Source organism: Cydia splendana, chromosome Z (assembly GCF_910591565.1).
Source record: "Cydia splendana chromosome Z, ilCydSple1.2, whole genome shotgun sequence".
Lineage (NCBI taxonomy): Eukaryota > Metazoa > Arthropoda > Insecta > Lepidoptera > Tortricidae > Cydia > Cydia splendana.
The window spans coordinates 11186071-11199004 of NC_085987.1; the positions used below are offsets into that span (position 1 = coordinate 11186071).

The 12934-nt window shown below is 38.6% G+C and overlaps 1 protein-coding gene across 11 annotated transcripts in view; it reads left to right on the plus strand.

Moving 5' to 3' along the window:
- Window positions 1-12934, plus strand: part of LOC134804505 (guanine nucleotide-releasing factor 2) — a 54314-nt gene that overhangs the window by 21385 nt on the left and 19995 nt on the right. For 9 of the 11 annotated variants that reach the window (XM_063777576.1, XM_063777568.1, XM_063777569.1 and 6 more), the window contains exons 2-8: window positions 2387-2555; window positions 6406-6514; window positions 7091-7199; window positions 7733-8041; window positions 8320-8461; window positions 10594-10674; window positions 11056-11189. In XM_063777576.1, the coding sequence (XP_063633646.1) occupies window positions 2387-2555; window positions 6406-6514; window positions 7091-7199; window positions 7733-8041; window positions 8320-8461; window positions 10594-10674; window positions 11056-11189 (1053 nt within the window). Of the gene's footprint in view, window positions 1-1378; window positions 1757-2386; window positions 2556-4605; window positions 4864-6405; window positions 6515-7090; window positions 7200-7732; window positions 8042-8319; window positions 8462-10593; window positions 10675-11055; window positions 11190-12934 lie in introns of those variants that run through there. The other 2 variants (XM_063777578.1, XM_063777577.1) reach the window with 2 other exon arrangements.

Sequence of the window (12934 nt, forward strand, 5' to 3'; positions counted from 1 at the left end):
AAACTATCATCTGACAAAGTATCAAGCGGGAGGCGATGACTGACGATATTTGCTCCTGGCCCGTGGTCCATCCCGCCTACTATATTAAATATTTATTTTTTGTTCTTATACCTAAAGAACACGTCTGATCGTCACTATACGTCGAGAACGAGCCGGACCCGTGTGTAATTAATATCCGTGGATCCGGACACACGGGTAACACGGGTACACGGATCTTAATTACATGGATCCTAATTACCCGTTCCGAACGGGCCACAAATCCGGTTTCGTGTAGCACGAGAACGGGGCCCCGGCAACGGGTACCCGAAACCCGGACCCGACCGCGAGCCCTAGTGTGTACGCGACTCGCGCCCGTCGTGAACGCGCGTTACTCGCTCATGCACTATTATTTATTATGTGCTCATGCACTGTTGGTGCTTGATAAAAGAGACCTAATAGGCTCACCGAAACACGTCGCGCGGGTTTTCAAGATATTCCGTTTTTCCGGTTCCGTAGGCAAAATGGCAAAAACCCTTATAGTTTCATGTATGTCTGTCTGCCTGTACAGTCAGCAGCAGAAGTTGCTCAGTGGCCCAGGTGTTCACAATGATCTTGACGCGACTTTATTGTTAAGAGAATAAGAGCTGCTAACGGTATATCACAGCCATCTATATTTCTCGGATACTTTACTATAAGATACATTTTAAGGAATGTAGGTGTATTTTGCGAGTCTCTATTTTAATTTTGGAGTTATTTTAATTTTGTTTTTATTTTCTGAGTTGAGTATATGTATTTGTAATACTTTCCTAGCTTAGTAAAAAAGAAAGTAAATTTACTATTGTATCTAAAACGCTGTTTATTCTAATGTTTAGATACTAGAAGCACTTAGGTAAATAGTTAGCACTATCTAGAGGCCTTAACGTCCTTGACCATACATTGAAATAAAATAATTTTATAGTTAAGGACACTAAATAATAGTTATCATCGAGTGTTGTGTACGATTAATTAAAACCTAGGTCTTCAAAAAAAAATATTTAGCTGCTATCCACCGCTGCGTTGATGGCATTGTCATCGGTATATCGATTCGGTAAAAGGTAAAAGTCTAAGTGACTTCCAAAAATTTGTATTCTACAACACTGGTCGCTAAACAAATAAAAAAACCCTCATCTAGCTGCGATCAGCTAGCTGAGTGGTCAAATTGACATTATCAAGTAAAGTTACTAAATGTGCAACATACCGTATGTTAACCAAGTGCACGAGTATTGCCAGTTGCGACAATCGTGTCCGAGTGGAGCCTGAATATTAAAAAGTTAAATATTATAGTGCTAGGACGTGCCCCGCCCGCGGGCGGACGCAACAACTTACAATACTTACCGTGCGCATTGTTTCCGACGAACCACTATAAGTTTGATGACCGATGACGCCTTGATGTTACGTATGTCGAGGTCTAGTCATACCAGGAACGAGCTCACTGTAGAGGCAATATTAATATAATGATTCGTGAGTAAGGATCGGTGCTCGTCGCGCTCATGTTTTCGCGGCCACAGTGCCAGTCGCCGCTCGCCGCGTCTTCGCGCTCATCCTGCAGTCGCCTGCCAGTGTATTTATAAACCCGCGCGTCACCGCCACTGATAAACCTATGTTTACTACAAACTGCATAGCTTTGATTACTATTCCTGCTGTGCAGCCAACTGGATACGGATTACGGACCTCGGAGAATCACACTTGTGACTGTGACATAATTATTAACTTACGTCATTGCCCTTGAATCATTTTTGTAAGTATATATGTAGGCGTATTGATTAATCATATTACTAATTTTTAAAGTTAGGGTGTGCCTAGGATATACATTATTTTATTACATTTATTTAATTTTCCTGTTATTATTAGTTTAGAAAAATGTATTCTTAATATCTTTGTATTACATGGGTATAATGACAATAATCATGCGTAATTTCGTACCTACCTGAGATCATCACTGTCCATATTTGTTCTTGTCCTTGTTATGATGTTGACTTTTTATAGCTTTATTTAATTCGACGTTTCTTTTAATATAATTGTATTCAATTGGTTTCAACAAAAAATATCTAATTAGCATAACTCAATTGTATCAAAGTATTTGAAAACACAATTGCCTAGTTTTTTAGTAGGTATAATCTTTTAGAAAACGAATAGATAATATTCTAAACAGATTGCCTTGTATCAAAATTCATAATTAAGCATTCAGATACAGATTATGTTGTCTATTAAATGTACTTATTGCTGTATAGCATTTACGTACCTACATATTAGAATGGGAAAATTGGTTAAATGGCATTGGTAGTTGCTCACATCAATCTAGTAATTGCGAATTAGCGTTAGGGGGGAATAGTGGGTCCCTAAATGAGTTTGTTGGTTGTGATTGCAGAGGGCGACGGGTCCGGCGAGCCAGGCTCGGGGCACCGCGGCTCGCTGCGCGGCGCCAACAAGCTCGCGCGGCGCGCGCGCTCCTTCAAGGACGACCTGCTCGAGCGCATCTCCAACATGCGATCGCCGGCGCAGCAGCACCATCCGCCGCATCTGTCTTCAGCTATCCGGTACGTGAACAATACTATTGTTATCGCAATACCGTCCAACTGTTTCCGCCTATCGATCCAGTATGATGCCTGGTCTACCTTTATTGAGGACGGCGAATATTCTTCATATTTTTCGCGTTTCATTCCCTAATTTTTGTCGGATCTATTCATTAATAAAGAGGGTAGGAACATTCATGTGATGTTGCTATAGGTAACTATCTAACCGCAAGATCGCTCACGTAGCTAACTCGAACATTCATTCCTGTGTCCTGTATGAAATCCTATCAATACAATGCAATTGCTTTTTTATCTATCACTTCTCAGAGTAGACTCGACTTAGTCTGAAAATAATTAAATTAATGCAGTTAATGCACCATGCGCAAAATAACAACAGTAAACAACTAAACGCTAACTCAGACGCAGTCGTTTATCGAGTAAGTATAAAACATTTCAATTCAATTTTGTTAATTAATTTAATTCATACATTTACGTCACACTAAGGGCCACCCCACATCTAGCGTCTTTCGAGCGTCGGCGTCTCGTCGGCGTCTACAACTCTATGGCCCTGCTCGACGCAACGTCGACGCAACTGCGCAGCGACGTCATTTTCCATAGCGCTGACCGACGCCGACGCCCGAAAGACGCCAGATGTGGGGTGGCCCTAAGTACTTAGACAAGGTAGCAAAAAACTTTCGCAACATCCGTCCTCTCTGCGCTCCACTCGGGACGGCATACGGCACCACTACATATTTCTACTTCTCACTTTAGTTTATTTGTCATTAAACAAAACAAGACCAACATGTCAATATGACCATCAACAGCGTTTACCTCATCTTGGGCATGACTCATTAGGACTTATTAACGTATAATTTTAACCATATCCGAGCTCGTTTCGATTCGGGTCAGTTTTGCGTTTAAATTGGTGGGATTAGGACGCTTGAGTTTATATTGTTTTGATTAAAACTACGGAAAATTAACATCTAAAAGAAGTTGCGGTGGTATTCGGAGTAAAGTTAGTGCTATGCAGTTCATTTCGCATCTCTAGCAAATGATAAAAGATACGCTGTCTGGAAAATGAGCACTGATAGAAGAGGATAAGGTCTACATTCATATGACAACAGGTCCGCGACGGATATCCTGAGGTAGTTCTCCGGCGAGTTGACGTCAGGTATGAAAGGGATGGGTTTTCTTAACTTTTATTATGTCAGTAGTTTTCTTAAGTCTAGTCTGCGAGACACACGCGAGGTAGCAGTACCGCTCGCGTTGAAGATTCAAGTGATTTTATTAATACTTTTGGAAGTGCATTGAATGTCTTAATTTATAACAAGTTCTTTTATAACTTTTACAATCACACTACGACAATAAGAAAATAAGGAAGATAGTATTAATATGACTAGTATGATACATTTTCTTATTAAGTATATTATATTTCATTAATTAAATATCAAATAAACAGTATTAGCTGTTCACTAAGGAAAACACATAATAAAATATAAAAATAAAATCAAGAGCCTAAAAAACAGGAAAATTGTTACTTGTGACTAAATAGTAATACCACGCGATTGTGTTTATCCTTATTCCATTTTTATATTTTGTACCATAATTTCTTAAGGAACACAGCGCAGAATCATTATTTAATGAGTTGTAGACACGGGGATGATATCTACAAACAATATTATTTCTTATCTGAATTGATAATTTACGTACATAACTTTGCTATCTTATGCTGACAACTTTATAAGAAAGTGTCCTTCATTTTAACAGTTTTATCTCGGCCGCCGTAGAGTACAATAGCGAGGCGCGTGGGCGTTATGATAATGTAGATTGATGTAAATGGTTTAAAAATTATATGTGTAACAGCTGGTAATGTTGTGCGGAATTGCGTAAAGTAGCATTACGCATTGTCGCTCGGGTCGCTATCGCGGCGCGTCGATAGTGTAGAGTAGACAAAACGACAGTGAGTCACGAGTGCAACTCTCATTACCACTCATTAGCGACGTCGTCCGCTGAAATCTCATTACTTTAGTGAACCTTCTATAAAGTGATTATTCTGATTATGTTTTAATGCACTCGCGCGGAGACCATTACTAAAATGTTTTTGTTTAGTTATTTAGTGGTCGGTCACGGTTTCTTACAATAATCGTTCGCCGGACCTAGTTTCGGTGTAAACATTTCAACATTGTGGCAAGTGTGATCGAGTGAACTGTTTTGTAACAGATAACTGAGATCAGAATTTGACAATGTCTCAGTCCGTGCGCTCGCCGGTCGGTGGTTGGTTCAACAAACGTACAAACAAGTTTCATCGGAGGCTCGTTAACAATGACAAACGGTATATTTCTCATTAACATATACATTATATTTATTTGTTGATGACACGTTATTGTTTTGTTACTGGTGTATGAAGTGTGTGTGATATGAATTGATGTCCCTATCGAAACACTTATTTTTAGGGTTCTGTAGTTAACAAGGGACCCTTATCTATGGTGTCCGTGCGTCTTTACGTATGAGGCTTAGCTCAGACTCTTGGTACTAGAAAGCTCGAATTACACATAATCATGCCAATAAAATTATGAATATGATGTTAAGTATATCGTAAAAGAAACACAAAATGCATCAAAGAGATGGGGTTCGGAAATCGATAATAGTACATTTTTAGATCGCGCTCGAAACAACACACAGAGCATTCCTAAAAGAGATACATATTATTGAATTTGTAGTAAAAAAAAAACAATATGTATTATCACTTTAAAGAGCTATAGCTTATATATTAATATTGTACTTTTTTACAAATGTACACTATTTACAGCTAATGTTACATTAATTACATTATATATAAACCAAGTACAGTCACGCTCCAAGAATGTTAAGACATTTAGGGTTCTAGCTAAATTGAAATTTCCATAGCGTACCTAAGTATTGAACAGCCAATTTACCTAGAACCCTAAATGGCTCAACCATCGCGGAGCGTGATGGCACATATTCATGTACAGCCATTTGGTTTTTATGACTGTTAAATATTGCGTTGCATTAGTTGTTACACGAAGTAATTTTAACAACATTTAATTTCATTTTGGAAGGTAAACTTAAAATGTTTTACATTATTATGACAAATTGCTCATTTTATGTTCATTGGACCAGGTTATGATATAAAATTTAACAAGTGTCAGTCAGTCAACCTCCCTATTTAGGGATTCTTCCTAAACTTTAAACTATATGTAAATTATGAGATTTATGAGTTCATAAAACAGGCAGTAAAGAAAAAGTGGCCAAGCCCTCCCAAGTCCCAATGCCCGCTGGCCGAGGCTTCCCATTTAAATTTAATTGTTTATACTCGCAGCTCTCAGCATAGTCCGATATGCACTTGGATTGGCCATTTGTTTTATTTTAACAACGTTTGCGGAGTAGCTATAAGGCAAATGAGGACTCTTGCACATTAGAATGTGTAATCAGTTAAATTTGTCGCGTACCGCGGTGCAAACAAACTGACGTTTTTCGTAATACATTCCATGCTGTGACATTACTTAAGCATTTTTAATTTACGTTAATAGTATTTCGTTACGTTGGCCTCGCAATATACAAGTAATATCTATGTATGCAATTTTTAATAGCTAAAGTGCCTATAGCAACCTTTATTGTATATTAATGATTGAAAACATTGCAAAACAAAATATACATCAAGACCATGTTGATCCTAACAATCCTTTTGAAGAATTGAGAAGTACAGAGGAAGTACACATCCCTAAGTTCAAAGATTCCCATGTGTTTAGTTTAGCTATGAGCTATGTTCCATATGATTTCCCGGAGGAAATCAGTGTTCTCTAAATTGTTTGCAATATCGGCGTTCCTACGTTATTAAATGTTGTTGTTCCAGGTCGCACTCGCCGCTTAGTCCCAAGATACGCAACATGGCGTCCAAGGCATCTACGGCTGAGGAAGGGGAGTTAACACCGGCCAAAGAACTGGAGGGGCTAGTCAAAGAAGTGCGTTATTACCTACTCTTTTGCTTATTATACTAAACACACCTGGTGAAATCATACATAATAAGAAAATACCTTTTCGGAAAATAAATGATCAGGAATGATACTATTTCAATAAAATATAATATTGTTTGTAAAATATTTATTCCAAACTCAAAAATTATAATTTTGAAAACAATATATTAGGCGTACAAATTATCTTAACGATTTTAAAGCTTAGTATAAACTAGAGTTTGTCTTTTTATTATTCGGTTAACAATGTCGTGTGATTTCTGATCACTTCGCCGATGTCACATTTGTATAATTACAGGGCAGAAAAATCAAATGAGGCATCAAAAGGGTAATTCCTTAATTACTTATGAAATTTAAAGGAATCCTTTACACTTATTTATGAATTTAGTCATCAAGCTATTTATGCGAAATACCTAGATGAAACTTTTTAGACAATCCTCCTGTTTGCTGTCAAAAGTGCTATCGGAGCAATAAAAGGATACTGATTTCAAAATCAGTATAATCACACTTGTGTCCCGTTCTGTTTTCCAGTCAAATCATTTAATGTATGAATGTCGTCCTCCACAGGTAACCTTCGGTTTGAAACATTTTTCCGATGTCATTACCAAGAGAAAGCTGGAAATGCTCCCCGACAACGGCACTATCGTTTTCGAATCTATCGCTAATATTCATAAAGGTAAGCTTTATAAACGTAATTGTCGTGAAAATTAAAATTCCTTACGATGCTAATGGTGGAATTAGACCTTGTTTTGGTGATTCTTAATGCAATCGATTTGTCTTAATTGTCCAAGTATGTATCATTCATGCTAAGTAGGATATCTTTTATAGGGAATTGTAAAAAATACATGGGTTTCTTTGATAGTTTTTCATTTTGATTTACTAATTCACCATTTATAACGATTTATCATTTATTTAACCATTCTTACTTAATTTTTCGGAAGTCTGATCGTGAATGCTAATGATTTAGAATAAGTGAAGAGGTGTGTAAAATAAGAATTATTATAATTTTACAGTACATATAGTGATTATGGTGTTACTTTACCTCACTAGTGCGGTAATTAACATTTTACGTGCCTATGCCGAAAATTTAAAGGGCCATAAATGTACTGTAAAACGTTGTACGATACATATGCGAAAATTCTTGCTATTCACACTTTTCATTTACGAAATATTTGATGATTCGATAACCGAATGGATCATCTGTTTCAGCAATAAAGCCATATAGCGGTCGGTCGCCGTCGCTGCTGAGCGCCGTGAAGCGGCTCTGCAACGCGCTAGCGACGCTGATCCGTCTGTGCGACGAGATAGCGGCCGTGAGTCTGCGCGCCGACGCGGGCAACGAGGAGATGGACGCGTCGGCGCTGTCGGCCGAGCACGTGTCCACGGTGGTGAAGGGCGTGACGGCGGCCGTGGAGGAGGTGGCCGCCCTAGCGCAGCAGCACATGGCGCGCCCGGCGCTGTCTCCGCGCCCCGCGCTCGTTTCACCGCGTGCTTCCACGCAACGGAACTCTTTACCCGGTATGTATGCTCCTGCCAAGGGTACTAATTGGACGAGCTAGCTCTAGGGTTTTATACACTGTGGTGAAAAGAGCGTGACAGCGGCCGGGGAGGAGATAGCGAAGCTGGCGCTGCAACACTAATCGCCGAGGTTCGCTCTAGTTTTCCCACGCGCATCCTAATAACGGTGTAAGTAGCGGCGTTGGCTAATTTTGCCCATCTGAGTGGGGTTTAGCATTTATAGCGTTTATTTTCACTTCTATTCACACAGCCGATTAATTGGTGTTGTAACGTTTCAGACATTCCGTTAACGCCGAAGGAGCGGTCGCTGCTGACCGGCGACGCGGGCCCGGAGTCGGCAGTGGTGCGCGCGTCGCATTCGTCCGAGTCTGTGCTCGACGCGCCCGACTCGCCACCGCCTAAGCCGGCTCGCCCCAACAGGTTCGTCATCCATCTAATACTTCATTCTCACGCTCGTATGTTACTTTTCTCAAAAATGGACGGTAAAGTAAAGTCGACTTTGCCGTATAAAAAATAGGTCGCGAAGTGCGGAGTTTATGGTCAGTCAAAAATTAAAAAGTTAAAAACATTGCAGTCTCGATTTTGGGACTGAAATGTTGCATACAAATTCCATTATTTGTCGAGTTCCAAACTTTTTAAAAGATTAAATGGCCAGGATATCAAATGAAGGCACAGGCCCATTAAACAGCCAAACAGATGATTAGTAATAATTATTATAATGTTGGTACCGCGACTATTTAGCTGCCTCAAGCTTGGCGTATTTTCGGCAGAAAAATACACTTCTATTTTAAAATTTAAAAAATAAAAAGGCGGCAAAGCAAACTTTTTCTATTGTTTCTACTTTTTTCTGTGAAAATATATACGTAAGAACGTTGCTTCTGTAAAATATTCCTATTATATTTATATTTCTTGCACCATTATTGAGAAAAGCACTATATATGACTCTGCTGGAAGGCTACTTGCTGGCTTCGGATTCAATTAAACGGACTCCCAAGGTCGTCCGTTTAAAACGAATCCTCAGCCTGCAAGTAGCTACTTCCGAGCCTCGACAATAATGTACTATTATTTAGGTTTTACAATGTGACATAATCTTATGCATATAAAACATAGTACTTATAAACGAGACGATTTTGAATCTATTTCACAAAAATTCTAAATCTCAATGTCATGAGAACATTAACGCATTCACTGTAAGAGGGAGCTATACGCGCCACGCATGTAGCCGATACCATTATTATATGCTATATAACAAAAACGTCTTCGAACACAGAACCTACTTAAATGTCGCTGCAGGGAATATGTTCAAAACATTGCAAATAGATGTAAAATTCATCTTATTCGCTTGGTTAACATGGATATATGACACTTTTCTCCGTACGTAACATGTAAAGTCCTGTTATTCCGCAAATAGCTCTTAGTACTTGAGCAAGGTCATTAACCATTGAGTTTACGACGCCTTAAGCCAACTGATTAAATTAGTAGAAAGCCTGACTGACGAGTCTCGCGCTAACATTCGCGTATTGGTAAACAACTCTCTCGGAAGCGAAAACTTAGGGCCCACGTTTACTGGTGGCCGGCTGTTTTGGAGACTATGAAAGGAAAGGCTAATATGTATAAATATTTTCTAATAATATAAACTTACAATTGAAAGAAAAGAAATATCTTTCGGGATTGTCCGGTTTGACAGTGATGAAAAACAAAATAAAAGCAACTTTAATTCATAATAAAGAACTACGAGTATAAGATGTACAGTTGTACATACAGTAAAGTGTAATATATGGGTGCACTCATCATACTCAAAAATATGTCCCATAGCTCTTATGTCAGCCAATAGGGGACATATTTTTGAGGTAGTTGTATGCCCCCAAGGAACTGAAACTGACAGAAATGCCAGAGTCAAATTGTTAGAAAGAAGAGAAACCCTTATGTTAAAATTTCATTTTAGTCGGATGTTCACATCCGTTGTTATGGTTTTCGTGTCGAAAATTCTCTATACAAATAGGTATTGTACATAATTTTGAATACCATTGACCGGGGTGACTTTCAAATGCAGGGGCGACGTTAAAATTCTAGTTTTTAAGCCATAATATATATTTATGCGAGATTTTTTACAGTAGGTGAATATGAATATATAGTAATCTAACTAGTTACAGGAACATTTTCAGTAAATAATGAATAATGGTAATTCTATGGCCGTTTTAAATCTATCAAAGTAACCCCGAATTTTCCAAAGTCACCCCGGTCTACGGTACCGCTAAGACTACAACAGGAAGATCACACTTCGTGTTTAGACTAAAGCGCGCGGTTGTTTTATGCGATAAACGCATCGTTACGCGATGCTTTTGTCGCGATGCGCTTCCGCACAAACAACTTAAGTTAGGTTGCGGGTGGCTCGATTCGTTGGCTTCCTTGAAGAAAAAAACATAAACCTCATGAGTCATGTTTGTTTCCCCACCCCCTAGCAAGGATATTAAGCATGTGAGCATACGCTATAGGACTACCCCGAGTCTCAAGTGGGTGAAAGCTTTTACTGACAGAATAATGTGTTACAGGAAAATGGAGTTGGCCCCACCTCTGCCGCCCAAGCGACGCTCGGCAAATGAAAACTCCCTCATAGCACAATCCATTGACAGGTGAGTCGTTCATAACTTAATGTCGTCAATGTCATTTTATGACATCTTACTTACACCAATAAGCGCATGGATTCTCCAACGGTGATTGGGAAAACTCTCAAAGCTAGATATGTGTACATAAGTTTATTAATTTAGCTTAATATTAATTTAATGTCTTTACTTAATCTTTCTGGCTTAGCCCATTGGTTGTCTGGTAGAGAAGGCCTTAAGGCATTAACGCCTCCATTTGTACTACACTACATATAATGTATTGTGCAATAAAGATTAAATAAATAAATATGTCACTTGGTCGATCTTCTCGACCCGTCCTAAACAAATGACAATACTTTGAGCGATCAGTATATATGTATATACATACAGTCATGATATATTTCATTTCAGATTGTCCCTGCAGTCTCACAGCAGCGGCTCGCTGGACTCTATGCTCAACGTGTCCAATGAGGAGGACCGTCACGCGCACGAGTCCAACAGCCACGACCGCGTCTTCGTCACGCCACCATCTTCCGAAATAGTCGGTCAGTATTACTCGTACACTTCTCTACATCACATCTCTTATCAGATGGCGTATAGTGTCTGCCACTGCCAGTCACCATGTATTTACACTTCCATACTAATTTAGTAATTTACTATGACAAAGCTCGTGCATCATAGTACTTTTTTAAATTATTAATATAGAACATTATTACACAAATTTACTAAGCCCCACAGTAAGCTTGTGTTGTGGGTACTTAGACAACGACATATAATATAATAACTATAAATACTTAAATACATAGAAAACACCCAAGACTCGGGAACAAATATCCGTGCTCATCACACAAATAAATGCCCTTACCAGGATTCGAACCCAGAACCATCGGCTTCATAGTCAGGGTCCCTACCTTGGTGGGTGGGGACGATTATTTTGGCCTAGCGGCCAGAACGGTCGTCGAGACTTGCTTTTGACTGAACTGCGTAGTTATGTGCCAGTCTGCCTTTAATCATAGCCTTGCGAAATTGTGCATGAATAGATTTATCTATGAATTAATTATCTTTTATTAGTCTGCTGCTGCTGGCTGGAGTTTCACGTATATACATATACCCTTACCATAATCTTAGTAGTCAGTACCGGGAGCATAAACGGCCGTGGTGATTTTGGCAGGAATTGTGAACCATATGGATACACACCACATGCACAACAAGTTAAATTTACAACTACATCTTCCGATCACTTTCTGCCCATTCATGACCAATGACCAGCTTTGTAAAATCAACCTGTTCTATTTTTTTACAGTACATTAAAGTGGATATAGAAAGCTATGCAGTTCTTAATGCGTTAACAATATGAGCCTTTCATATGAACCCTATTATACGTGTAAAATCTAGGATACTCAAAAATTACGCATCTGCATGACATCTCTTCTTCTTGCTCGCTCGCTCGCCTTGCCAAAAGTTATGCTTGAGGCGAATTTCTTTACCTTCATGTGCGCTATGCGAATTTTTATTTTATTATATTCGGTATTCCATTAAATGTTTATTCTGTTTATTTTATTTACGCATAACTATACTATGTTAATTTTTTCTACTCATCGACTATAATCTGTGTATTACAACTTCATAAACAACTCTATAACCTCACTCTTTTTAACGTTGGATAGTCTATGGCACTTCCGACTCAACTAATATACTCGTAATTGTATCGAAATGAGAACTTCATACATTTCGATAAAATATTGCTTGTTTAAGGAGACTCGACTCAATACAAATTAGCCAACGATGGCGTTTCGGAACTAATACCGTCGCGGCATCTGTCATACTTCCGTCTACTTAAACTCGCTGCTGCGTCGCGTCTGCTTTGTGATTGGTTGGCCAACTCAAACTTTTTTCACAATGGACGCCCACGAGGTTTTCACTGTATTGAAATTTGAAAACTTGTAAAACTTGTAAAAGTGTTAAAGTTTTTGTTTAGTGAGTGAAACTGTGAAAAATACTAAATGAAAATGAGTGACAGCGATGAAAATATGTTGCCCACTACTACTTAGGAAACGTGATTAGATTGAGTCTTGCATTATTCATTATTCGGTAGTAGAACTAAGTATTGCATTGGGTTAATTTTGGTAACACTATATTTTTGATTTTTTTTTCCCGTAACTACCCCAATGCACCTTAAAAAATGTACGTAGTAGTTTTTCATATTAACTGTTTTACTATTTCTGTTAACTTGAGTAAAATAAGTCAGGTAGTAGAAGTAGAAAGTATGGTACTCGTATTATTTATTTTA